Genomic DNA, 24,103 nt, shown 5'->3' with positions numbered 1-24,103 from the left:
GGGAATTCTTGATTTATCCATGTTTTTGAGTCTCTCTCCTTGTAAAGTTCTTTGAGTGGTTGGTCTAAGTATTACATTGTATATATCTAATTTACCACATTCTATTGGTGTTGTCATTTTGCCAGTTAATCTTCTCCTTTATGTCCTTACACCCTCCCCTGTTTGTAATTTTCTTAAAAATGTTCTCTCCAGACATTTTAGAATCATATCAGATAGTATGCTATTTCCCTGAACCATGAAACTTACAGGAGAAAATAAGTCTACTTACTTACTCATACTTTTGCTGTGTTTTTCTTTCTGCTTGATACAGTTTCTTCTTTTATTGCTTTCTTTCTGTTTAGAGAACTTCTTTAGCTACTCTTTTAGGGTAGATGTGCTTGCTCTCCATTTTTTTAGGTTTTTTTTTTTCACTTGAGAATTCTTGATTTTTTCCAATTTTGAGGGATATATTTGTTGGATATGAGGTTATGAGTTCTTAGTTTTTTCCTTTAGCACTCAAGAAATATATCCGTTTCTTCAAGCCTCTGTGGTTCAGATGAGGAATCCTGTCTTGTGAAGTTTTTCCCCTATAGCTAGCTGCTATGAAAATTTCTCCTTTGTCTTTGGTTTTCAGAATTTTGAATGTTTCTTGGCATTTATTTCTTTGGGTTTATTCTTTTTGGGTTCACTCAGTTTCTTGAATCTTCGGGTTTATGTCTTTTGTCATTTCTGTAAATATTTTACGTGTTTTTTTTCTTTTTTTTGTACTTTTTCAGCCTAGCCCTCTGTCTCCTGAGAACCTGATAACACAAATATTAGATCTTTTATAGCTCAACAGGTTACTGAGACTGTTCATTCTTTTTTCTAGTCTGTTTGCTTTTTGTTTTTCTGATTGAATAATTTATTCTATCTTCGAAGTCACTGTTGCTTTCCTCTGTCTTCACCATTCTATTTTTGATCCTGTCCACTGTGTTTTTCAGTTATTTTACCTATTCTAAAGTTTTCATTTGGTTCTTCTTTATATTTTCTGTTTCTTTGCTGTTTTTCATTTATTTCAAGAGTGCTGGTAATTGCTCACTGAAGCCTTTTTATCACACCTTCTTTACAGTATGCAGATAATTTTAACATCTCTGTCTTCTCAGAGTTGGCATCTATTGTCTTTTTCATTCAGTTTATGTTCCTTAGGGTTCTTGGTATAAGGAATGATTTTTTTTTCCTCCAAAAAACAGATTCATGTATTTCAAATCCTTATACATTTTTTCCTTGCCTTTTTGTTGCTGGGATGTCCAGTACAATAGTAAAGCATTTCCTTTTATCTTTTGATTTTTTTTTTAATTTTTTTATTTATTTATGATAGTTACATCAGAGAGAGAGAGAGGCAGAGACACAGGCAGAGGGAGAAGTAGGCTCCATGCACCGGGAGCCCGACGTGGGATTCGATCCCGGGTCTCCAGGATCGCGCCCTGGGCCAAAGGCAGGCGCCAAACCGCTGCGCCACCCAGGGATCCCTATCTTTTGATTTTATAATGTATCATCTATTCCAAATTTAAACTACAATGGAAATAGTAAAATAATAATAATAATAAAAACAGTCAAACAAAATAACAAACACTATTTTAAGTAACAAATCCAGAGGCCTTTTCTTAAACCCTTCTCATGATTCTGCATCACTGACCATTATTTATTAACTTTCTTAAACCTTTCTTCTTCCTTGGCTAGATTCTCATCCTCTAACGCCTTATAGATATCCCTAAGTTTTGGGGGGTTTTTTTGTTTTTGTTTTTTTTTTTTTAACCGTTCTTATTAACTGTTGGGAAATCATTTTAAGGTCTATGATTCTTCAGAGCCAGGCCAGCTCCAGGTGTTTTCCTTTTCTTCTGGGGCAAAACAGAAAGAAAAGTCCCTCAATCTCTGAGGTTCTTCTCTCAAGAGTGGAATGCATTCTCCCTTCTTCTGTCCTCTTTTTTGTACTCCTTAAGGGTTTTACTAATAATTAGAAATAAGTTACAGAAGTCCCCAAATCTTCACAATGTTTTATTTTTTTATTTTTTTCACAATGTTTTAATCCTTGATCTACACACAGAAATTCCTTTCAGTAGAAGAGGCTGCTTGGAAGACTTTCCCCTTTAAATAGGGATCCTGCCAGATACTTACTTCCCAGGCTTTTTTTTGCAGGGGGAGGAGGGCTCAATTCCTGATTGAGGCATTCCTGCTTTAGGTATGTTACTGCTTTCAGTCGAGTCTTGCTTTGGCCAGACAGGCTTATTTTCTGCTTTGATCCATTCTGCATTGACCTTTTAGCAAAATACAGCTGCACCGCCCAGCTCTGGAAATCATCTCGGCAGCCTCAGTGCCTCTAGGGAGTCAGGCCCCAGCTCTGGGATTCAGAAACCCAAAGTGCAGCGGCCAGACCGCCACGACGGCATCTGCCACTCATGCCACTCATGCTACTCGGGGCCTGGAACCTGGCGGGTGCCCCGCTACAGCCCCCGACTCCTCGGCGGGCACGAGCACCACACCCGCTTGTCACAGGCCGAGGAGCCGTGAGACTGAGCAGTGCAGCCAGGCGGCTGCAGGCTGGTGGGGGGGCTGCGACCCGGCCCCCGCCCCCCTGCCAAGTGGAGGGCGGCTCCCCGGACTCCAGCGTCTCTTAAGGATTGATTTTTGATTGAAACCTAGATATTTTTGGTATAGGAGACTCTGGATCTAAGCTTTTTCTTTTACTGTTTTTTCACTAATAGCACTGGCAGGAGAAGAGTGTGTGCTACCTGGTTTCTCCCAGGCAGAAGTAGAAATCCAGATTTCCCATTAAGCCTCCATTCACCCCTGAGGTGGTTGGTGGGAGTGAGCTCTAGCTCCTCTGCCCTCGGCCTCTTAGGACATTTCAGCAGGTACGTGTGAGTGCCTCATTACTGCTGGATGGGGTGTCATTTGAGGCTCCCCACATTGTGTCCACTATACCATGAGGGTTAGTGGACTTAACCTCCTTGTTAAGTCTCTCCTTGTTAAGACCCTTAATACTTAACCGACTGAGCCACCCAGGTGCCTCTAAGGCAGTTATTTTATAGAAGTCCTCTCTCTTGGGAGCCTACCCTTTCCTTGGTCTTTGGGCTAGAAGAGCAGGCTTTCATTGTAGCTTTTTTTTCCCCCTTCATCCATTGACATTTCTGGGTTACCCATTACTCCAACCAGTCTGGGGCATATGAAGCAGAAGAAAAACTTGGGGAACTCACTTCTATGTCGTTTTTTTGGATCCCAAAGTCCCAGCCACTCTGTCTTCTCCTCAGCTTTCAGTCATCTTACATTTATTTTATATGATGTCTGGGGTTTTTAATTTTAGTTAAGAGGAAGAATAGAGAAAGCTAGCCTGTTCCATCTTCCTGGAAAGAGTCTCAAAAGGACTTTTAACACAAATGTCATGTTTGCAGAGGATATGACATTGGTAGCTGTTAGAGGAATTGTGATGATAGTAACTGAATTGGCATAATGGATTTGGTCTGTGGTTTTGAAAATAATTGACTAAATAATTGAAAATCAGGTGCCTGAATGTATTCTAGGTAAGGATAATCTGAACTTGAACAAAGTGAGAAGAAAGCAAAGGAGACCTACTTGGATTTGAGTGGTGCTCTCTAGAGGGAGAAAGTTGATAAGGCAGTGAAGTGCCTCCAGAGTTCCAGGGTTAATGATGTGGCCCACATGATTAGAAGAGCTGGGTGGACTTTTTCTTTTGCAGTATGGTGTTATATTGCTCTTTGCATTGATTTAGACAAATTGTAGATGGAGATTACATAATAAACCTGTAAATTCTTTTCTTTAAAAAAATATTTTAAGTAATCTCTACACCCAGTGTCGGGGTTGAAATTACAATCTTGGGATCAACAGTCTCATGCTCTGACTGAGCCAGCCAGGCACCCTATGTAACTTAAATCTTAAAATCTGAAGGAGAGTATATTCAAGGACTTGTATATTTCAGTTTGAGTGTTTCCCTGCCTTTCCTATTTGTAGGAAAATCAAAGCTATTTAAGATGTTTATTTCTCCCTTCAAATTTATGTTGATGATACTTCTATAACAGCTACAATGTCATGGTATTTTTTTCTCTGGGAAAATAGCATATATGAGTCCTTCAGAGTTATTATACAAATGAGTTTTTTCAAATGCACTATAAACTTCAGTTTTCTTCTTTATATTGGAAGGATTAATACGTATCTTGAGAATTTTATTTTTAAAAGATTTTATTTGAGAGAGTGAGAGAGAGCAAGAGTGTGCACAAGCAGGGAGAACAGCAGAGGGAGGGGGGAGAAGAAGCAGGCTCCCTGCAGAGCTGGGAGCTGGGGAGCCTGATTCCAGGACTCTGGAAGGCAGCTGCTCAACAGACTGAGCCACTCAGATGCCCCTGGAGGAGATTTTTTTTTTTAAGATTTTTTATTTATTCATAGAGACACAGGGAGAGAGGCAGAGACACAGACAGAAGGAGATGCAGGCTCCATGCAGGGAGCCCGACATGGGACTTGATCCAGGTCTCCAGGATCACACCCGGGGTTACAGGCAGCACTAAACCGCTGCGCCACCAGGGCTGCCCCCTGGAGGAGAATTTTAAAAGAAAACTTAGCCTTGTTGCATGCATAAAGTAAGGCCTCTTTTTTTTTCTTTCATACATGTCTTCATTTCCCTTTCAATTAACAGAATTACCTCAGAATTGGAAAGAATTAGAAGGAATATTGAGACTGTTTGAAAGGATCAGTATAATTGATAATCTTGTTTGAGATAACCCATTTGTTCTTTAATGATAGTAGCTTAAGGAGAATGTGTACTTGAGATATATACACGACATAGTATTTTTAATATGTATGATGAAATTTAAGACTATCATACCTGTGATTTCTTAGTTGACAACATAGACATTGTCATCAAGTAGTTGATTGCTTTTGGAGTAGAAGAACTTTAAGGCATATTGGAATATTTCAAGTTCAATTCCAGTTGTTTATATTAATCTAATTCTGTCTTATTCTCAATTCTGAATGCCACATATACATATGAGGATGTATTAAATGCAAATTTATAAATTTATAAGACTCGAAAGTACTAAAGGTAGCCCTTTTTCTTACACTACAATGTTTGTAATCTGATGACTAAGATGAACATATTTATAAAAATCTGTGATATAAGGATAGCATGAGACTGAGGACTTTGACTAAGGTTACCCAGTTTACTTTTTCAGATTTGAATAGAAGTATAGAATGGAATGTGCTGTTTTAGTGTTGGGGAGGAACCCTGACCTCATAGAGGAGGACATTGACTCACAAGATTCCGAAGGAGATGCTTCAACACACCAGCAGCCTGACTTGCCATAGCTCCACAGGTGTGAGGATAGCCAGAAGACTCAGTGGATTAGAGCAAGACTGTTTCCTACTCCTAGCACACCAAAAAGCAGGTGTTACTCATTCCTATTTTATTGTTTTAAAAGATTTTATTTGACAGCGCACAAGGAGGGAGATGGGGAGAAGCAGAAGCAGGCTCCCCACTGAGCAGCCCCCCCCCACACACACAACGTAGGGCTTAATCCTAAGACCTTGAAAATTGGAAAGACTTAGTTTTCTACCCAATTTCATGTTTTCAGGGAACTAAATTGCTACTTTTTCCCCCCTCCCTACATCGCATTGACAATAAGAGTATATTTTTATACTTTTCTGGTTATTCTCTAAACTAAAGAGGTAAGAAGGAGGATTAGTGAAAATCATCCTAGGAATACCATCTTTCACAGGGCAATGGGCTAATTTAAAATGATCTCAAATTTTGAGTTTTTATTAGCTGAGTGATAAGGAGAAAGGACCTCAGAAGTGCATTATATTTTTAGAATATTCTTTGAAATGGCCAGTGGAGCTTAAAAAGCCCTTCACATTTATCTAAGTTGTACTCCAAAAGTGGCTGCTCTTGATAATATCATTGAAAAAAATAACAGCTAGGAAACTCTTATGGAATGACACTATGAACAGGAGGAGCCTGTTCCTTTTTGCCATAAGTCATTCTGGAGGCAAACTCAAACCAAAAAGGTCGAAATCTCCCTGTAGAAGTTGGGATGCAGAAAACAGTTTGAGATGATCGTAATTTGTCCTCTGCTTTTGGGACATCCATACTTGATCCTTCTTTTTGTTGTTTTTGTTTTATATTTAGTTTAAGACTTCTCAGAATTACACCTACAAATTTTAGAAAAGATACTTATCTACATTTGGATTCTGCCTCTGTGTTGTAGCTTTTACTATTTCTCTGAGAGGTAGCAGAACACGGTTCAGAGAATGAATTGTCACATATCTTATAGAACATGTCTATGGGGAAAGGGTGTGTGTATATATTTTTAAAGGAAAGGACATGTCTGAGAATTTCATAAAATCTAAATATTTTCCATATACAAGAATACTGCAGAACAATTTTTGGGTTTTGGGGAGGTTCTTGATCTCTGAATGTTAAATCTTTCTATGGCTTTGAGAAGACATAATCACTTCAGAATTACTTTTTTTTTCAGCTTCTAAAAATCCACATTTTAAGCTCTACCTTTCCTATAATTATTGTTTGGACTCATAATAACCATTAACAGTATTTCACATAGGGAAATAGAGAATCTGTATCATCAAATTTATTATTTTTTTTAAAGATTTTATTTATTTATTCATAAGAGGCAGAGAGAGGGAGGGAGGGAGAGGCAGAGACACAGGCAGAGGGAGAAGCAGGTTCCATGCAGGGAGCCTGACGTGGGACTCAATCCTGGGTCTCCAGGATCACGCCCTGGCCTGAAGGCAGGCGCTAAACTGCTGAGCCACCCAAGGCTGTCCTGTATCATCAAATTTATAAAAACGGGGGTAGACATAAAATACAGATGATCTGACACTGTTACTTACATTATTTTTCTAAAGGCCTAGACATTCTTCCTCTTATCCTGGCACCACTGGTTTTCAAGATTAACGATGATAAGTGCTTTGTCCTTAATTTTTAGTAGATAGAAAATCAAAATGGAAAAATTGATCTGTAGTAGTTATGGGGAGATGCAGTAACTTAATTCTTTTTTTTAACATTGCAGTTGCTGTTCAGGATTCATTAATTCTCTCAATTTATTTTGACAGGAAGAAGGTATTTTAAAGTAAGCTGTTCAAACATGATTTATAGTTGATAAGTTGATCTCCTAATCCAAATTGTCATATTATCTTGTTCCAATTCTGGATATTGAAGAGTAAACGTTCATGGGATTTGAAATTTGGCTTACTTGATAACATTTTAAGACCAACATAAAATCATTTAATACTGGGATCCCTGGGTGGCGCAGCGGTTTGGCGCCTGCCTTTGGCCTAGGGCACGATCCTGGAGACCCGGGATCGAATCCCACGTCGGGCTCCCGGTGCATGGAGCCTGCTTCTCCCTCTGCCTGTGTCTCTGTCTCTCTCTCTCTCTCTCACTGTGTGCCTATCATAAAAAATAAATAAATAAATAACATTAAAAAAAATCATTTAATACTTTTAGATCCTGAGATGTGTAGAATTTTAGGTGGGAAAAGTCTCTACTAAAGTGACCACTAGGGGGCACCTGACTCGGTTGGAAGAGCATAGGTCTCTTGACCTTGGGCTCATAACTTCCAGACCCTTGTTGGATATAGAGGTTACTTAAAGCTTAAAAAATAAAGTGACCACCAGTTCTTGAATAAGCAGTATTGTAACACCATTTTTTTGTCTAGTAGCACTAAAGATTCTGATATCCAAAATTTAACTTTATTTGCTGTTATAATACAGACTTCAAGAAATTTCTGTGCTCATACATAATAAGAAAGCAAACCATCATTCTCATTTCCATCCCCAGATAACATATTTTCATTCTCTTAGGTTCATTTTATCAAAACAAAGTTCAGCTTTCATAGAAAATGGAAGATGTGGGACTAGAGAGTTGTCTTTATCCAGAGGCTCTGTGTTTCTCTTCTCTCTTCTCAGTTCCACTTCCAGGTGTCTTCTAACAAATACCCGTACCCTTGATATCCATGGTGGTGGCATTCCTCCTGTCCTGTGTACACCAGGCTTCTGACCACTCTCTTCCTCTAAACTCTGTCTGTTATACTCTCTTCCACTCTTGTTTGGAACAAGCATGATACAGAATTCTTCTACATTTGGACAGTTCTGTATTTTATCCAGATCTATTCCTAAGACTAGAATTACGTAAGTACCCCTATCCAACCTATGAGCAGTTTCTCTAGACTTTCAAGGAGTAGTTTTTTTTTTTTTTTTTTTTATTAAAAGTCTAAAGAATTATCAAGTATATAGTTGAAGAAACATACTAAGTAAGAATACTGGGGGGGTCACTTGGGTGACTCAGTGGTTGAGTATCTGCCTTTGGCTCAGGTCATGGCCCTGGGGTCCTGGGATGGAGTTCTGAATCAGGCTCCCTGTGAATCAAGAGCCTGCTTTTCCTCTGCCTGGGTCTCTTCCTCTCTCTGTCTCTCATAAATAAATGGATGAAATCTTAAAAAAGAATACTGGAAATTATACTAATATTAAATATAATTATTCTATGTAAATATACCCCCCAAAACTTCATTCAAGAGATTAATTTCTCTCTACTCAAAACGTTTATTGTATGGAGCTCTTTAACAAAATCACTTGACCTACCTGATGAAAGATAGGTAGAAATCAGAATTCAGCCTGTTGTATCAGCAGAAAGCCTCAGTGATTTTTAAAAATTTTAATGTTTTGGGGCTCCCAGGTTACTCAGTCGGTTAAGTGTCTGACTCTTGCTTTCAGCTCAGGTCATGATCTCGGGGTCCTAGGATTGGGTCCCATGTAGGACTTTGTGCTCAGCAGGGATTCTGCTGGAGATCCTCCCCCCCCCCCCCCTTCAGCCCCTACCTACCCTCACGTATGCATGTGCTCTAAGAAATCTTTTTAAAAATGTCAGTATCTTGTTAAAATTATTTTATTGTAGATGATTAGAACACGTGCATCTGATGTGTAACTTATATAACATGTAATCTTTCAAAGAACATCTTAATGTATTTAATCAGAACATAGGTTCTATTCCTTAGAGAAGCTTTTACCATTGTTTAATCTTCATGTACTTTTTAAGAAATTTCATCACCTGTTTCTTCCCAGAGTGGAGGTAAGAAAGGGAATAGTAATTGGAGCTTTGTAAGCCAAACCTATTTCTTTATCCCACAGATACTCCAAATAAAATTAATTACTATTATTAAAGCTACTTACTAGCTAAACTAAGGCTAGGTAACAACTGGGACATTTATTCTCCAAACGTTTTTAATATTACAGGTAAAAAGTTTACAGGCATCCTCCATGTATAGTAAAATAACAGAGTATAAGCAAAATTAGATATGAAGAAAAACATGAATTCAGTGAATACCGAAAGCTAAAGGTCCAAGAATTCCTTCATTTAGAACGCAAGGAGAGTAAAGAATTATAACAGATCTCAAAAGCAAAAATACCAATATCCAGTTAAAAATCAGAACTTAATGATGGTCTTATAACAGGATTAGGTTTGAGTACATGTAACAGAGAAGCCCCAAATGGCAACTTCCACAACTTGGAAGTTTATTTCTCTCAAATCAAAAACATCCAGAGTAAATAGTCTGAAGCTGACAGTGGCTCTACTTTGTCCACAGGGACCCAGACAGGCTCTCTGCCATCCTTAGCATTGGCTTCCACGTCCAGGTTAGCTTTTGGCTGGCTGGGACTCTCAGGTCCAGTTGTCACCCTGTACTCAAGACTCAAGAGGAAGGAACAGGGATGGGCTATAGATGAAAGGACTTTCTCCTGGATTCTTCTCCTGTCAACATCTTGTCAGCCAGAACTCAGTCACATGACCACATGAAACTGTGAGGGAAACCGGGATATGTTTATTAACTTGATCACTGTGATTATTTCAAAATGTGTACTCAGATCATCATGGTATCCACTTTAAATAAAACTGTCAATTTTACCTTAATAAAACTGGAAGAACAAAGGGCTTTAAAGAGCCAGAAAACCTAATTGTAGAAAATAGGAAATAGTATAATAAATTGATAATTGAGAAGAAATCTGAATTTTATTCTCAGCCTCAAAAGACTTCTATTTGGAACTATGGAGCAGCGCATATTAAAGAACTTCTTTACACCCAAGTGAAGATGAGACTGTGCATGTAGTTAACGTGTGGGTTCAGTTGATTCTTGTCCCTCCTTTTCAGTTTCTGATCCTGTATTTGGTCCAGATTGTTAAATTATATTGTGAAATTTGTTGTATTCTATCATACATACATAACACTTACCTTAAAATGCAGCAGCCAATACCTTGGTGAAAGGCTACTGTATTACTGATTTGATTTTGTTGTCAGATGTAACCAATAATTAGTTTACCATTTTTAAGAGCATTAAAAAGTTTCTTCACCTTAGTTCAGACCCACACAAGACATGGCTTAGCAAAAACATCAGTGGTGCCTCATGACAGTGTGGGTTTGTGCATATCATATAGAGATTAGGAAGAATGATGGCAATAAGAGACCTGGCTTGTATCTACATCACGTTGATCAGTGCTTTGTTGTTACGAAACTTACAGGAGGGGATTTATGTATTATGTAAGGTCAGTCTGGAAAGTATTTCTCAGATACTATGTTCTGATTAATTGATAATGATGATTTTCATATTTCCTTACGAAGCCTGTAATAGCCATCCTTCCTTCCTTACAGGACAGACATCAGATCAAGGCAGCCCCTTCAAGATGACCTTCCATTCTCTGAGAAGCCGCCAAGCAGACAGTTTTCCTTACCAAGTCTGTCTCCAGAAGAGCCTCAACAGAAGACCGCACTAGCAAATGAGGAAGCATTGCAGAAGATCTCTGCCCTTGAAAATGAACTTGCTGCTCTCAGGGCACAGATTGCCAAAATTGTGACCCTGCAAGAACAGCAAAATCTCACTGCAGGTCTGTAAATCCTAAATTTGTTTTAACCAGTGAAGTGGGAATTAGGAGAATGCCACTAATTTTAAAATGTATTAGTAAGTAACAGCAATGGGGCTGTCAGAAAACCAAAGGTCAGTCCTCTCCATGGTCCAGTCCAAGACCCAATCAAGTTTAAGTAGCTTTTGTTGGTTTTGGACAATTTTGATGCTATCAGAGAGGATGAATTTGGCAAACACTGAAATTCATACCGTTGAATTGCTGCTCTTGTGAATGCACTGGGACACTTTGTGATAATGGCACCAATTTTATCAGCTGAGAAGTAATCTCAAAACCGCCCTGACAGGGTTGAGTGCTGTTTACTGACCTGCATGTCCCAAGGCAAGTCCTCGGCCTTCCTACCTTCCTTTCCTGCTCTAAAATGGGCTAAGAGTACCTACATTGTGCAGTTGTTGTGGTAGTAAATGTGCAAATTATATAAAATGCCTTTAGTACATAGTAGCTACTTAATAGTCATTTCTCCTCCTCTTGCCCAGAGTAGAAACTGAATTCAGATCCTGTGACTCTTGGTCTAATACTCTTTGCTTTTATTTGTGTGCATTGTTAGTTTGGAAAAGAAATCCTAGCCTTGAAATCCCAGCCTATTAACCTGCCGGCAACTCTAATGTTTAAAGATAGTTATTCTGCCTCCAAGCCACGTGTGCTGGAGTTTACTGTAACCCAACACGGAGACCTCACGCAACATGAGTACGGCCAGGATGGACAGCAGACCAATGTCCTCTGGGCACTGAGCGCTTGAGAAATAATTGGTTATTTTAACGAAATTTGCATGTAACTTTTAAAAAACCATAAGTTGTATCTTTTTAAACTTTTACTATATGGCATTTCTCTTTTGCTTTACCTCCCTCTTCTGGCAAACTAGGAAAACTGAAAATGAGATCATTTGGAGGTTTATAAGATGTTCTGTTTACAGTTGAAATCCCTGGAGTAAAAATTTTGCATTGAGTCAATATTAGTCCTAGTCAATACAGTCCAACCTGTGAACAACTCTCTGTCCTCTAGTTATGCAGAAAGATGAATTTTTATTTTTATTTTTTTTAAACTTTTCTTTTTTTTAATTTTTATTTATTTATGATAGTCACAGAGAGAGAGAGAGAGAGGCAGAGACACAGGCAGAGGGAGAAGCAGGCTCCATGCACCGGGAGCCCGACGTGGGATTCGATCCCGGGTCTCCAGGATCACGCCCTGGGCCAAAGGCAGGCGCCAAACTGCTGCGCCACCCAGGGATCCCCAAGATGAATTTTTATATCCTTATTTTGTAACCACTTTATTTTTTTCCTTTCAGGAATTTGTTGAATATTAAGTCTTAAAACTTCTCCATGTCTTACATGTAAATATTCTTAAAATGAAACAAATTATCAATTTTTTCAAATTATACTAAATGTATCACTGTCTATATTGAAAATGTTTATGCAGTATACTCTTTTATATTTTATCTAAAAATAGTTACAAATTGCAACAGTCAGACTTGAACTTTTGAGATCACAAAAACACCCCTGTTAAGTTAAATGGAACTTTTCCATCTGGAGAGCTTGGGATTAGATAGATATTCAAGATTCTAATCAAGTAACCGAAACTTCATTTAATTACATAACTGAGGGTTTAAGCATATTGATTTTTTTTTTTAATTTTTTTTCTTTTTAATTTATTTATGATAGTCACAGAGAGAGAGAGAGAGGCAGAGACACAGGCAGAAGGAGAAGCAGGCTCCATGCACCGGAAGCCCGATGTGGGACTCGATCTGGGGTCTCCAGGATCGCGCCCTGGGCCAAAGGCAGGCGCCAAACCGCTGCGCCACCCAGGGATCCCAGCATATTGATTTCAAGTATACAAAAGTCCTTAGCATAATTTTGCTGTTAAAGGTATTTTATTTGCCCGTTACTGTTAAATTGATTTTTCCTTATTTTTGTAGGTGATTTAGAACCTACCACATCTGTTGCTGCAGCACCACCCTCTGTCCCCCCACCTCCTCCACCTCCCCCGCCCCTACCCCCATCAGGACTCCACCAAAGTGTATCTGCTATTGACTTGATAAAAGAGCGAAGAGAGAAAAAAGCTTGTGCTGGAAAGACTCTGGTTAAGAGCAGTCCAAAGAAATCTGATATGCCAAATATGCTAGAGATCCTTAAAGATATGAATAGTGTAAAACTGCGGTCAGTAAAAAGGTGAGGATACATTTACCTTCTCTCACTTCCTGTATTTTGTTATGTTTACTAAGCAAAATACTAGGCTTCTTGAGAACTTTTCTTTTATAACCTGTTTACCATGAAGAGTTCTAGTGTTTAGTTTTTAAAAAACAAGGCCTCAAGTGTCTCCTGTATAACTAAGAAATCAGCAAACATTTCCAGGCTTTTTAGTTTTCCTCCTGTAAAATTTAAAGTTGTTTTATGTGAAGTCTTTGTTATCATCTAGTCATTCATTCAGTAAAGCTGCACTGTACACCTACCATGGTAAACACTAGGCTTTGGGAGAATGGAAGTGTATCTGCCCTGACAAAGGAGAGCATAACGCATGCTCTTGAGTTGAACTAAGTGGCTATTCATTGGGCATCTTTGTGTGTTTATTGAGCCTTAGAGTTTCTATCTCCCTTCTCTCAACGTTTGTCAGTAACTTCACTGGGTATCTGTGATGCTGGAGAAGTGCTGCCAAGCATGTAAAGGCACACAAAGTACTTCTCTGAGGGATGCCGACATATTGAAATGTCCCCTTGGTTTCTGTTCACTTCTTTAAGGTCAGAACAGGACATAAAGCCCAAATCTGTGGATGCCACTGACCCTGCTGCCCTCATAGCAGAGGCTCTGAAAAAGAAATTTGCTTATCGATATCGAAGTGATAGTCAAGGTGAATCTGAAAAAGGAATTCCAAAACTTGCATCTGAGGCCACCTCAGAAACAGTGTTGGTGAGTATTAGGTCACATTTCTTTACTTGTACAACGTGGTCATTTACTCCTTTGCTGAGCATGTGCATTTCATAAGACATTCAACTGTGGCTTCTGCAAGATTCAGAAAGATGTGCCACAGGAACTAGCCCCTACCCACAAACAGACTGGTCATAGAAGAGCATAAAAAAGGAAGCAAGAGCCAACTCTTAGTTTCGCTACTTAGCATCTCCAGTGTTAAATTTTCCATGCTGTGCTTTTATTTATATGTAAGCACAGTGAAGTGAAATTCATAATAAAATTTATATCTTAGGACATTGTGTATGTTATGATAGAGAATTCAAAGTAACAAAAGAGAATTTTTCCTTAGGGTGTTCTGTGAAAGTCATTTGAAGAGGGTGAGATTTAACCTGGCCTTGCAGGATGTTTCAGGTCATAGGTGAAGATTGAGCAGATTTCATGGAAACTTTCAAATATTAGCCCTTTACTGTCATGTGGAATATGTACTTACCCATTTGAGAGAGGCAGGTATCTTAGAAATTCTAGCATCTTTGAAACTCTGAAGACATTGAATAAAGGAAACTTCGTACTTCATTCTTGAGGTGAAATTGGCCTAAAGTTTATGATCTTGCTAAGGTGATTATAGTTTTCTAGGAAGTAATTTGGTTACATCTTTGTATTTCATTCTGTTAATGTGTCATGTTTATAACAGCCTGTCAATTCATTAAGGTTTTAATAGCTGCTTTGTTTTTCGGAAATACCCAGATCTTTGATTAGGAGGGGAGTGTGTATCGTTACTGTTACCTGAACCAATATCTTTATTTATACTTTTTGTTTCTTTTCTAGTTTGGGCCACACATGTTGAAGTCTACAGGAAAAATGAAGGCTTTAATTGAAAATGCTTCAACTTCCTAATAGACAGTGAGCCAAGAAAAACTATCCTTGTTCCAGCTGTTGGTTAGGGCTGTTTGGCTAGTAGAAATCAACAGTATTTAGTAAATACCTGAATTTAGTATTCAGTGGTATCCTTTTAAGTCTAATTAGATTCAGCAATAACAAATGCACCCTAAGTTTGTGGGGTTTTTCTTATGAGATTAGTTCTGAAGTTTTCCATAACGTGTATTCAGAGGTAACATGTTTTTAATGTGTAGTCATATAGATTTCAGAAGAAAGGACATTTGTAGATGTGAGTTTTTAATTCTTAACACTAATTTATCCATATAAATGTTTTATATGCATATATTTGGATATAACAGTATGCAAAATTTAATAATGACGTCAGTGAGGGTACTGTTACCATCATTAGTTGTCAGTAATCATTTACTACTCAGTGATGGAGCACAGGTTGTTGGAGTGAAATATTTAGGATTGGAACCTTTTTGCCTTAATAGGGCTTTTACCTTAGATTCTCTATCTCATTTCCTTGGGAGATGGAGTTCAAGTAGGGACCAGATAATGTTCACTGCTGAAAATTCCATAATGCTTTCGTTTAAAGGGAAGTCAAAGACTATCAAAGCTGCTTTCACTTTAGTGCTGTTCAGCACTGAGAAAAAAAATTTAGGGTTCATACAGGTTTAATTTAATAATTTGATTTCTTCTTATAACAAGTGAAAACCAGAATGTACCGTCTTTTTTTTCCAGTTGAATAAATGGCATCATAAAGATGACTCATTGCTAAGTTAATACTTAATGGGAAATGGCAGCATAATAGGGTTTTAAAATTTTTAATAGTGGTCAAATATAGTAGCTTTATAATGAAACACTGAATAGGCAAAAGAATTTCCTGTAAGAAGTTTATCATTGGCCAGAGTGCTGTTCTGTCGAACTACATTATACAGCAAACCTTAGGTGCTATTTGGAGAACAGCCTTTCTCATTGAGAGCTTCTGAGGAATTGCTGTTAAGTGATCATTCGTGAATGTTTGATAAATCTTTATGGTTTTCTGTATTTCTGTTAAACTCAGCTATAGTTAATGCCAGAATCTCCTACCATGAGTAAATATTTGGATTTATTTAAATCTAGTAAAAAGAAGTGGAGATAGAAGTTTAAGTTATTGAAAATATGTGCAATGTTCTCAATATTAGCAGATGTTATTCAGCTTAAATTTTGAACTGTGACTTATTTTACATATGTTGATTACATTGTTTCTAACTGTTGATTTAAAAAAAAATTCAGAAACTTTGCCTGAATTACATATTTGGACCTCCTAAGAAATTTATATTTGTATCAGTATTGAATTTGCCCACTGCTCCAATGGAAGGAAGTTACTGTTTTAAAATAAAGCAAATTTACATTTTCCTTGGATAAGGCCTATATATTTTTGTTTTTGTTTTTTTAATGGGTAAGAGTCTAAGTGTAGATTCTTTATAATTTGCTTTCTGCATTCTTAAATGGAAATCTGTTTTCACTTATTCACCAGTCTGTTTCTTCCGCTGAACACAATACCTGAAGTGAAAGATGATGAAGATAATTAAACTTTACAGCTGAGGCTCAGAAAGTTAAATTACTAGTATGTTTGTAGGGGTCAGAGAGCACTGGACTTAGGAGTAATATAAGTCCTATTTTCAAAAGGGGAACCTGGCTCAGCTCAAAAAATTAAGTAAAATAACGAGTTTCAATACATTCTGAGTGGTAGAGAGCTAAATAAATTACTGCGTCTATGATTTTACACATTAGGTCACTGTAGTTTCCAGTAGGCTGATTTCTGCCAGGTGTCCTCCTATTTACTACTGGCACAGGTCTGGGGTGGAGCAGGAAAACAGTCTAGTTCTGGTTGTCTCCCCCATCTGTATAAGAATGTTTTCTTGACATATTAAATTCCTGAGTCTGTCTCAGTGGTAAAGAAGACAACATGAGGTAACAATTACCAGAAACAAATACTTTGGAAAAACCATCCTTCTGACAACTTCTCCAAAAATAGAAGTCTAAACTTTTCGTAGGTAGTCCAGGATAGTGGGGTAGGGAGTTGATAAATTTGAATCTACATATAAAACAATTGTTCTTGAAGAACTGAGGCTCACTGAGAGTGGGAGAGACCAACACAGTAGTGACAGGAACCCCACCCCCAATACAACAAACTACACAGGGAGGGAGATCATGGAGGAGCCTGTGTGTAGACTTGCCAACCCTGGGGCACAGCAAAAAAAACATACTGGTGGTTTATTTTTATTTATTGAGAGAGAGAGAGAATGTCTGGGACACAGGAAGAGGGAGAAGCAGGCTCCATCCAGGGAACCTGACATGGGACTCGATCCCAGATCTCCAGGATCACACCCCAGGCTGCAGGTGGCACTATACCACTGCGCCACAAGGGCTGCCCCATACCAGTGGTTTAAAGGGCAATTAACCTATGAGTGAAGGAGACCCATTTTCTAACCCAAGTGTGGAATGGTAGGGAAACTGCTGGGACTCAAGTGGAAAGCATTGCTGATTACCATTGTTTATGTTCCCCCTCCATCTTAATAGTGTACAAGGAGCAGGGTCCAGGCACTGTAGCCAGCCTGCTGGGCTACCCAAGTGAGCCTCAAGCCCCCACCAGCTCATGGTCCTAGCACAGTGTCCCATAGGACACCCCTGGCTGATACCTGCTCCCATCCCAGCTCACCATTCAAAGCTGGCAGGAACATACAGTCTACACGAGGCATTCCTACACAAGACCACTCCTTCAAGACTGTGAGAGATAGCTGTTCTGCCTAATTTATAGCAATGAACACAGAAAAGGCAAATAACATGAAGTATATGTTCCAAACAGAAGAGGACAAAGCCTCAGAAAAAGAACAAAATGGAGATAAGTAGTCTACCTGTAAAGAGTTCCAAGTGATGATGATCAAGTTCATTAGACTTGAGAAAAGAGTGGATGAACTCCACTTCAACGAAGAGAGAAAATATTTTTAAAAAAGAACAGAGCTGAAGAATATAACAAATGAAAATACACTAGGGGATATTAACAGAGGATGCAAAAGAAAGGATTAGCAATCTGGAAGAGTGAAGAATCCAAGCCAAACAGGGTGTGTGTATATGTGTGTGTGTGTAAGGACCACTAGGACAACAAAAAGTGTACTAATATGCACAATAGGGGTCTCAGAAGGAGAAGAGAGAAGCAAATTTATTTGAAGAACTAATAGCTGAAAACTTTGCTAATCTGGGTAAGGAAACAGACACCCAGGAAAAAGTCTGTAATGTGAGCCACACCAGATGTATTAGAATTAAAACGGCAAAAAGTAAAGAGAAAATCTTAAAGGCAGCATGAGAAAAAGTCACATACAGGGGAAACCTCCAGAAGATATTTGGTTGATTTTACAGCAGAAATTTTGTTGGCCAGAAGGGAGTGTCTGGATATATTTAAAATGCTGAAAGGGAAAAACCTACCCTTGCAGGATAAAATATTCTTAGTTGGAACACTCAGAATTAAAGGAAAAGGATTTCCCAGACAAGTATAAGCTAAACCACTACCAGCCTTAAAAGAAATGTTAAAGGGTCTTCTTTAAGCAGAAAAGTCCCACTGGAAATAAAAAAATATATGAAGGGAAAAAATGTCCCTGGTAAAAATAAAGAGAGGAAAGCAGACACTTAAAAAGTTAGTATGAAGGTTAAAGACAAAACAAGTAAAATCAATTGTAACTACAATGAATAGTAATTTAAGGGGGATATACAAAAAATGTCAGATGTCAAAAACAAGATGTAGAGGGCAAGGAGTAAAAATTAGTGCTCTTTGGATGTGTTTGAACCTAAGCAATTACCAGCTTAAAATAGACCAGTATAGGAGTCTCATGGTAACCATAAACCAAAACCTACAATAGATACAAAAAAGAAAGATGGCACACCTGAATGGCTCAGTGGTTGAGTGTCTGCCTTCAGAGTTCAGGTCATGATCCAGGGATTCCCACAGGAAGCCGCCTCCTTCCTCTGCCTATGTCTCTGCTTCTCTGTGTTTCTCACAAATAAAATTAAGAAAAAAAAAAAAACTCAAACATGACAACAAAAACTCATCAAACCAAAAGGAAAGAGATAAGAAAGGAACAGGAGAACTACAAAACCAAAAACAATGAATAAAATGGCAGTAAGTATGTACTCCTCAATTAACTTCAAACGTACATGAACTTAAAACCTAAAACAGTTATTGAGAATGCTTAATTTCTTTGGTTATTAGAAGTTGCACCCCAGAATTTCTTAAATCCTGTTAGGAAGTAGTTTTAAAGATAAAAAGCATGGAGATGCTCCATCATCCAAACATGGTATTTTCCAAAACAATGTCAACCCCCATTGAGAGTGCATTAAATTTTTTTTTTTTTTTAAGATTTTATTTGTTCATGAGAGACACACACAGAGGGGCAGAGACAGAGGCAGAGGGAGAAGCAGGCTCCATGCAGGGAGCCCAATGTGGGACTCCATCCTGAGACTCCAGGATCACACTCTGAGCCAAAGGCAGATGCTCAACCACTGAGTCACCCAGGCATCCCGAGAGTACATCAGAGTTTTGACTAAAATGAGGTTCACTTGTGATCAGTTTGTTCATTTGACTCATTGACTGTTAGCAAAAAATGTAGCTAATATATTAATAAATGTTGCATTTGATTTGGGAAAAAAATGAACTCAATACTTAAGTTGAAAGACATAGGGGTGGTAAGGGTCCAACTCTTGATTTGGGCTCAGGTCATGATCTCAGGATCCTGAGATCAGGCCCTTCCTGCACTGGGCCACACACTCAGGGTGGAGTCGGCTTGTCCCTCTCCTTCTGTTCTTTCCCTCCCTGCCCTCACACTCACTCAAATAAAATCTTAAAAACAAACAAAAAAAACACAAAAGACTGTACCAAAGACAAGGGCATTACATTACTCCTTTATCATTATAAAGGAGTTGGTCCAAGAAGAAGACATAACGTTTGTAAATATCTACGAGCCAACATAGGAGCATGTAAATATATAAAGTAAAATATTAACAGATCCAGACATGAGGGAAAATAACAGTAAAACTTCAATAGGGGCCATTAGCACCCCACTTACATCGATGGATAGATCATTCAGAGAGAAAATCAGTAAAGAAACATTGCCCTTAAATGACACGTTAGGCCAGATGGACTTAATAATAAATACAAAATATTCCATCCCCAAAACTATAGAATACAGGTTCTTTTCAAGTATACACAGAACATTCTCCAGGAGAGATCACGGGAGGCTACAAAACAAGTTTCAATAAATTCAAGAATGCAATATGTTGTCTCTTCTCACAACAGTATGAAACTAGAAATCAAATACAAGAAAACTGGCAAAAAACACATGGAGACTAAAAAAACGTTACTCAATAAGTCAATGAAGAAATCAAAGAGAAACACTTTGAGACAATAAAAACTGAACTTTCCAAAAGCCATAGAATGCAGCAAAAAGCAGTTCTAAGAGGGAAGTTCATAGCAAAACAAGCCTACCTCAAGAAATGAGAAAAATCCCAAGTAAACAACCTAACTTTATATCTGAAGTTAGTAGAAGGAAGGAAATAGTAAAGACTACAGAGTCCACCATTACCCTGATATTGAAAGACCATAAGAAAAGAAAACCACAGGTCAAATATCCTTGATGCACATTGATGCAAAAATCTTCAACAAAGTATTACATACAGAATTTAGTGTGTTAAAAATTCTGGCCATACACCAGAATCCAATGAGATTTATTCCAAGGATGCATGGATGGTTGGACATCTGCAAATCCATGTGATACACCACATTAACAAAACGATTGGGAGAGGATTTAAACAAAATATTTATACATAAAAATTGTATGGTTATCTCAACAGATGCAGGAAAAAACCATTTGACAAAATTTGATATCCATTTATGATAAAGTGAGTATAGAAGGAACATATCTGAAAATAATAAAGGCCACGTATGACAAACCCACAGGTAACCTAATCCTCAATGGTGAAAAGCTAAGCTTTTCCTAAGACAAGGATGGCCACTCTTACACTTTTATTTAACATAGTATTAGGAGGTCTAGCTACAGCAATCAGGAAAGAAAAAGAAAAGAATTCCAAATAGGAAAAGCAGTAAAACTCAGTATTTGCAGTTGCCACACTTACTAAAAAACCTAAAGACCACCAAAACACTATCATAACTATATCAATGAATTGTCAAGAAGCAGTATACAGAGATACCTGGGGGACTCAGCCAGTTAAGATTCCAACTCTTGATTTTGGCTCAGATCATGATCTCAGGGTTGTGGGATGGAGCCCGGGGTTGAGCTCCATGCTCAGCAGGGAGTCTGAGATTCGTTCTCTCCCTCTGCCCCTCCTTCCCCTCTAAAATATAAATAAATCTTTTTTAAACAAGCTAGTATATAAAATTAACATACAGAAATCAATTGTAGTTCTATACACTAATAGGAGCTATTAGGAAAATAATTCCATCTATAACTATATCAAAAAGAATAAAATATCTGGGAATAAATTTAAGGAAGTGAAAACCTATACGATGAAAACTACAAGACACAGGTGAAAGAAATTGAAGATGACACATACCATGTTCATGGATTCAAAGAATATTGTTAAAATGCTCCTACTCAATCTACAGATTCAATGCAATCCATATCAAAGTACCAACAGCATTTTTCACAGAACTAGAACAAATAATCCTAAAATTTGTATGGAATCACAAAAGATGCCCCCTCCCCCCCCCACACACACAATAGCCAAAGCAATCTTTATTTCTTTAAAGATTTTGAGAGAGAAAACTCAAGCAGGGGGGAGGGGCAGAGGCAGAGGGAGAAGCAGACTTCCCACTAAGCAGGGAGCCTGATGTGGGACTCAGTCCTAGGATTCTGGGATCATGACCTGAGTAGACGCTTAACCAACTGAGCCACCTGGGTTCCCCTAGCCAAAGCAATCATGAGAACAAGAAAGCTGGAGGCACTGTGATTTCAAAGGCTATTATAAAAATCTAGTAACTAAAACAGTATGATATTGGCATAAAAATAGACCTATAGATGAATGGAACAGAATAAAAAGCCCATAAATAAATCCAGGCATATACAGTCAATCTATGACAAAGGAGCCAAGGATGTACAATATCTCATTAAAAGGCGTTGGAAAACTGGCCACTATCTTATACTGTATACAAAAATAAATTCAAACAGATTAAAGATTTGAATATGAGACCTAAAACCATAACTTCCTAGAAGAAACCATACACAGTGCTATCTTTGACATTGGTCTTAGAAATATGGTTTTGGACCAGTCTCCTCAGGCAAGGGCAACAAAATCTAAAATAACAAGCTGGATCATATCAAAGTTTTGTACAACAAAGGAAACCCATCAACAAAACGAAAAGGCAACCCACTTAGTGGTAGAAGATACCTGAAAATAAGGGCTTAATATACAAAATATATAAAGAACTTATACAACTTGTATAAAAAAAATAAATAACCCAATTTAAAAAATGGGTAGAGGACCTGGATATTTTTCCATAAATGACATAAAGATGGCCAAGCGGCAAGGCACATGAAATGATGCTCACCGTCATAAATTAAATTGAAACCACAGTATCACTTCATACCTATCAGATTGACTATTATCAAAAAGGAAAAATAAGTGTTGGGGAGGATGTGGAGACTATATTTTAGAATCAAACTTGAAAGCTAAATGATTTTATTGGTCATGGATGTTAAAAAATGCAAGAATTACTAGAAATGGTATCATTTTCATCACTAACCAAATGAAACCATTCTCCTAAACCACACCCCAATACTCGGCAGTCATTTTGTAGAATACAGAAACCTGCCATATTCGAGAACACACATCATTTTGTCACCCAAACATTTTGAGAACAGAGACCAGGGTTTTGTAATTTTTAATACCTTTATTACAACCAGTGCAGTGCTCTCTGCACACAACAGGAACCTAGATGTTGCTGACCACATGATTCAGCACACACTAGTTTTGATAGAATTGCTTAATGTTAGACTGATGGCTAAAGAGGAAACACATTAATACCAAATTAGTTTGTTCAACACACATTTAGTGATGGCCCAATTTACGCTAGCCCTGTGCTAAGCACAAGAGACTAAAAGGTGGATGAGACCTGCGGTGAGCCCCCTGGCAGCTCACCTCCAGGTAGTGAGCATTCCACCGACAGACCATGGACCCTTGGGGGGCCTTCCAAAGACAAAGGTTGTCTGCAGATCCTTAGCAAGAAAGGAATGGCTCAGACTAAGTCTTGCACATATCTTGCAACAGTATGTTTCACATGTACGCCGATGCCATGGTGATTAATATGCACATTTATTTAAAAACATCAATGAATGCGTATTAGCTGTCGATCATTATATATTTTCTCAAGCAGGAGATACTGATTGTGAGAGGATTTAAACAAAATATTATACATTAAAAAAAGTACACATGAAAACATTGTAAACCTCTGATGCAAAAATTTCAGAGTTTTAAGAAAACTGAAAGCTTAAAGAGCCAAGAAAGCATTTTGGGAAAAGAAACCATTTTAGGAATCTTCAAAGAATTACTAGCACCTCTAACCTGTACCTCAGGTACAAATAGATTTCCCCGGTTTGTAAAGGACATAAAATATTTGCTTCTTTTATACAAAGAGGATCCTTATAAACCATCACATTTACAGAATACAAATATTAGCCACGTACCAGATTTTTTTTTTTCATTAAGCTAAGGCTTGTGCCAAAATTTTCTCTCCACGGACCTTTACCCTCAGAGCAGAGGAGATGCCCCCTGACTACTGAAGTGTTGGGCCTAGAGCCCTGAAAGGCTGCTACATGCTCAACAATTCTTTGAAGTCTCCTGTTTTAAAAATTCATGTGAATTTTAATTGTTCCATAACATTTTAAGTGTAATCTCTTCTAAATTATTGAACTGTTTCCTCAAATTTTTCTAGAAAATCAATGTTCAAGGAATCTAAGTTATATTTAAGAAACAGGGCTATATAGACTGTGACTTCCATATATATGTAACAAAACATAACTTGCCAGTGGGTTTATTATATGTGTAGGCAGGAAATGGGAGCAACACTGAGGTGTCTCCCCCAAGAATGGAAATAAGATAATCCTCTATCAAACAATAAGAAACACATAATGGATCAGAGCAGAAGTAAGCAATCATCCGGCAGATGGAGCCCAGGCAGGTTCAACTGAGACAAAGCTGAAGGTACTGACAGATCTACTGGATGTGCCAATCAGAAGCTGATGTGGAGAAGCAACTACTGGCAGAGAATCTCTAGCATCATCCAGGGGAAGAGCGTACCCTGGTCCACCAACATGAATATCAGC

The 24,103-nt window shown here is 38.1% G+C and overlaps 1 protein-coding gene and 1 long non-coding RNA gene across 8 annotated transcripts in view; one reads left to right on the top strand and one right to left on the bottom strand.

Moving 5' to 3' along the window:
• Window positions 1-16,136, top strand: part of MTFR1 (mitochondrial fission regulator 1) — a 75,923-nt gene extending 59,787 nt beyond the window's left edge. For all 7 annotated transcript variants that reach the window (XM_072804442.1, XM_072804437.1, XM_072804441.1 and 4 more), the window contains 4 exons: window positions 10,682-10,914; window positions 12,863-13,115; window positions 13,682-13,850; window positions 14,676-16,136. In XM_072804442.1, coding sequence (XP_072660543.1) covers window positions 10,682-10,914; window positions 12,863-13,115; window positions 13,682-13,850; window positions 14,676-14,744 — 724 coding nt within the window. In that variant the 3' untranslated portion in view covers window positions 14,745-16,136. The remainder of the gene's footprint in view (window positions 1-10,681; window positions 10,915-12,862; window positions 13,116-13,681; window positions 13,851-14,675) is intronic.
• On the bottom strand, window positions 7,719-15,269 carry LOC140620336 (uncharacterized). The gene is made up of 2 exons (XR_012020127.1): window positions 14,341-15,269; window positions 7,719-9,834 (listed from the first exon to the last, which is right to left on the bottom strand). It is a non-coding gene; the product is annotated as an uncharacterized lncRNA (long non-coding RNA).
• Window positions 16,137-24,103: the final 7,967 nt, after the last annotated feature.

Source organism: Canis lupus, chromosome 28 (genome assembly GCF_048164855.1).
Source record: "Canis lupus baileyi chromosome 28, mCanLup2.hap1, whole genome shotgun sequence".
Classification (NCBI taxonomy): Eukaryota; Metazoa; Chordata; class Mammalia; order Carnivora; family Canidae; genus Canis; species Canis lupus.
The sequence above is the reverse complement of the archived record's forward strand: the minus strand, read 5'-3'. Positions and strand labels throughout refer to the sequence as shown.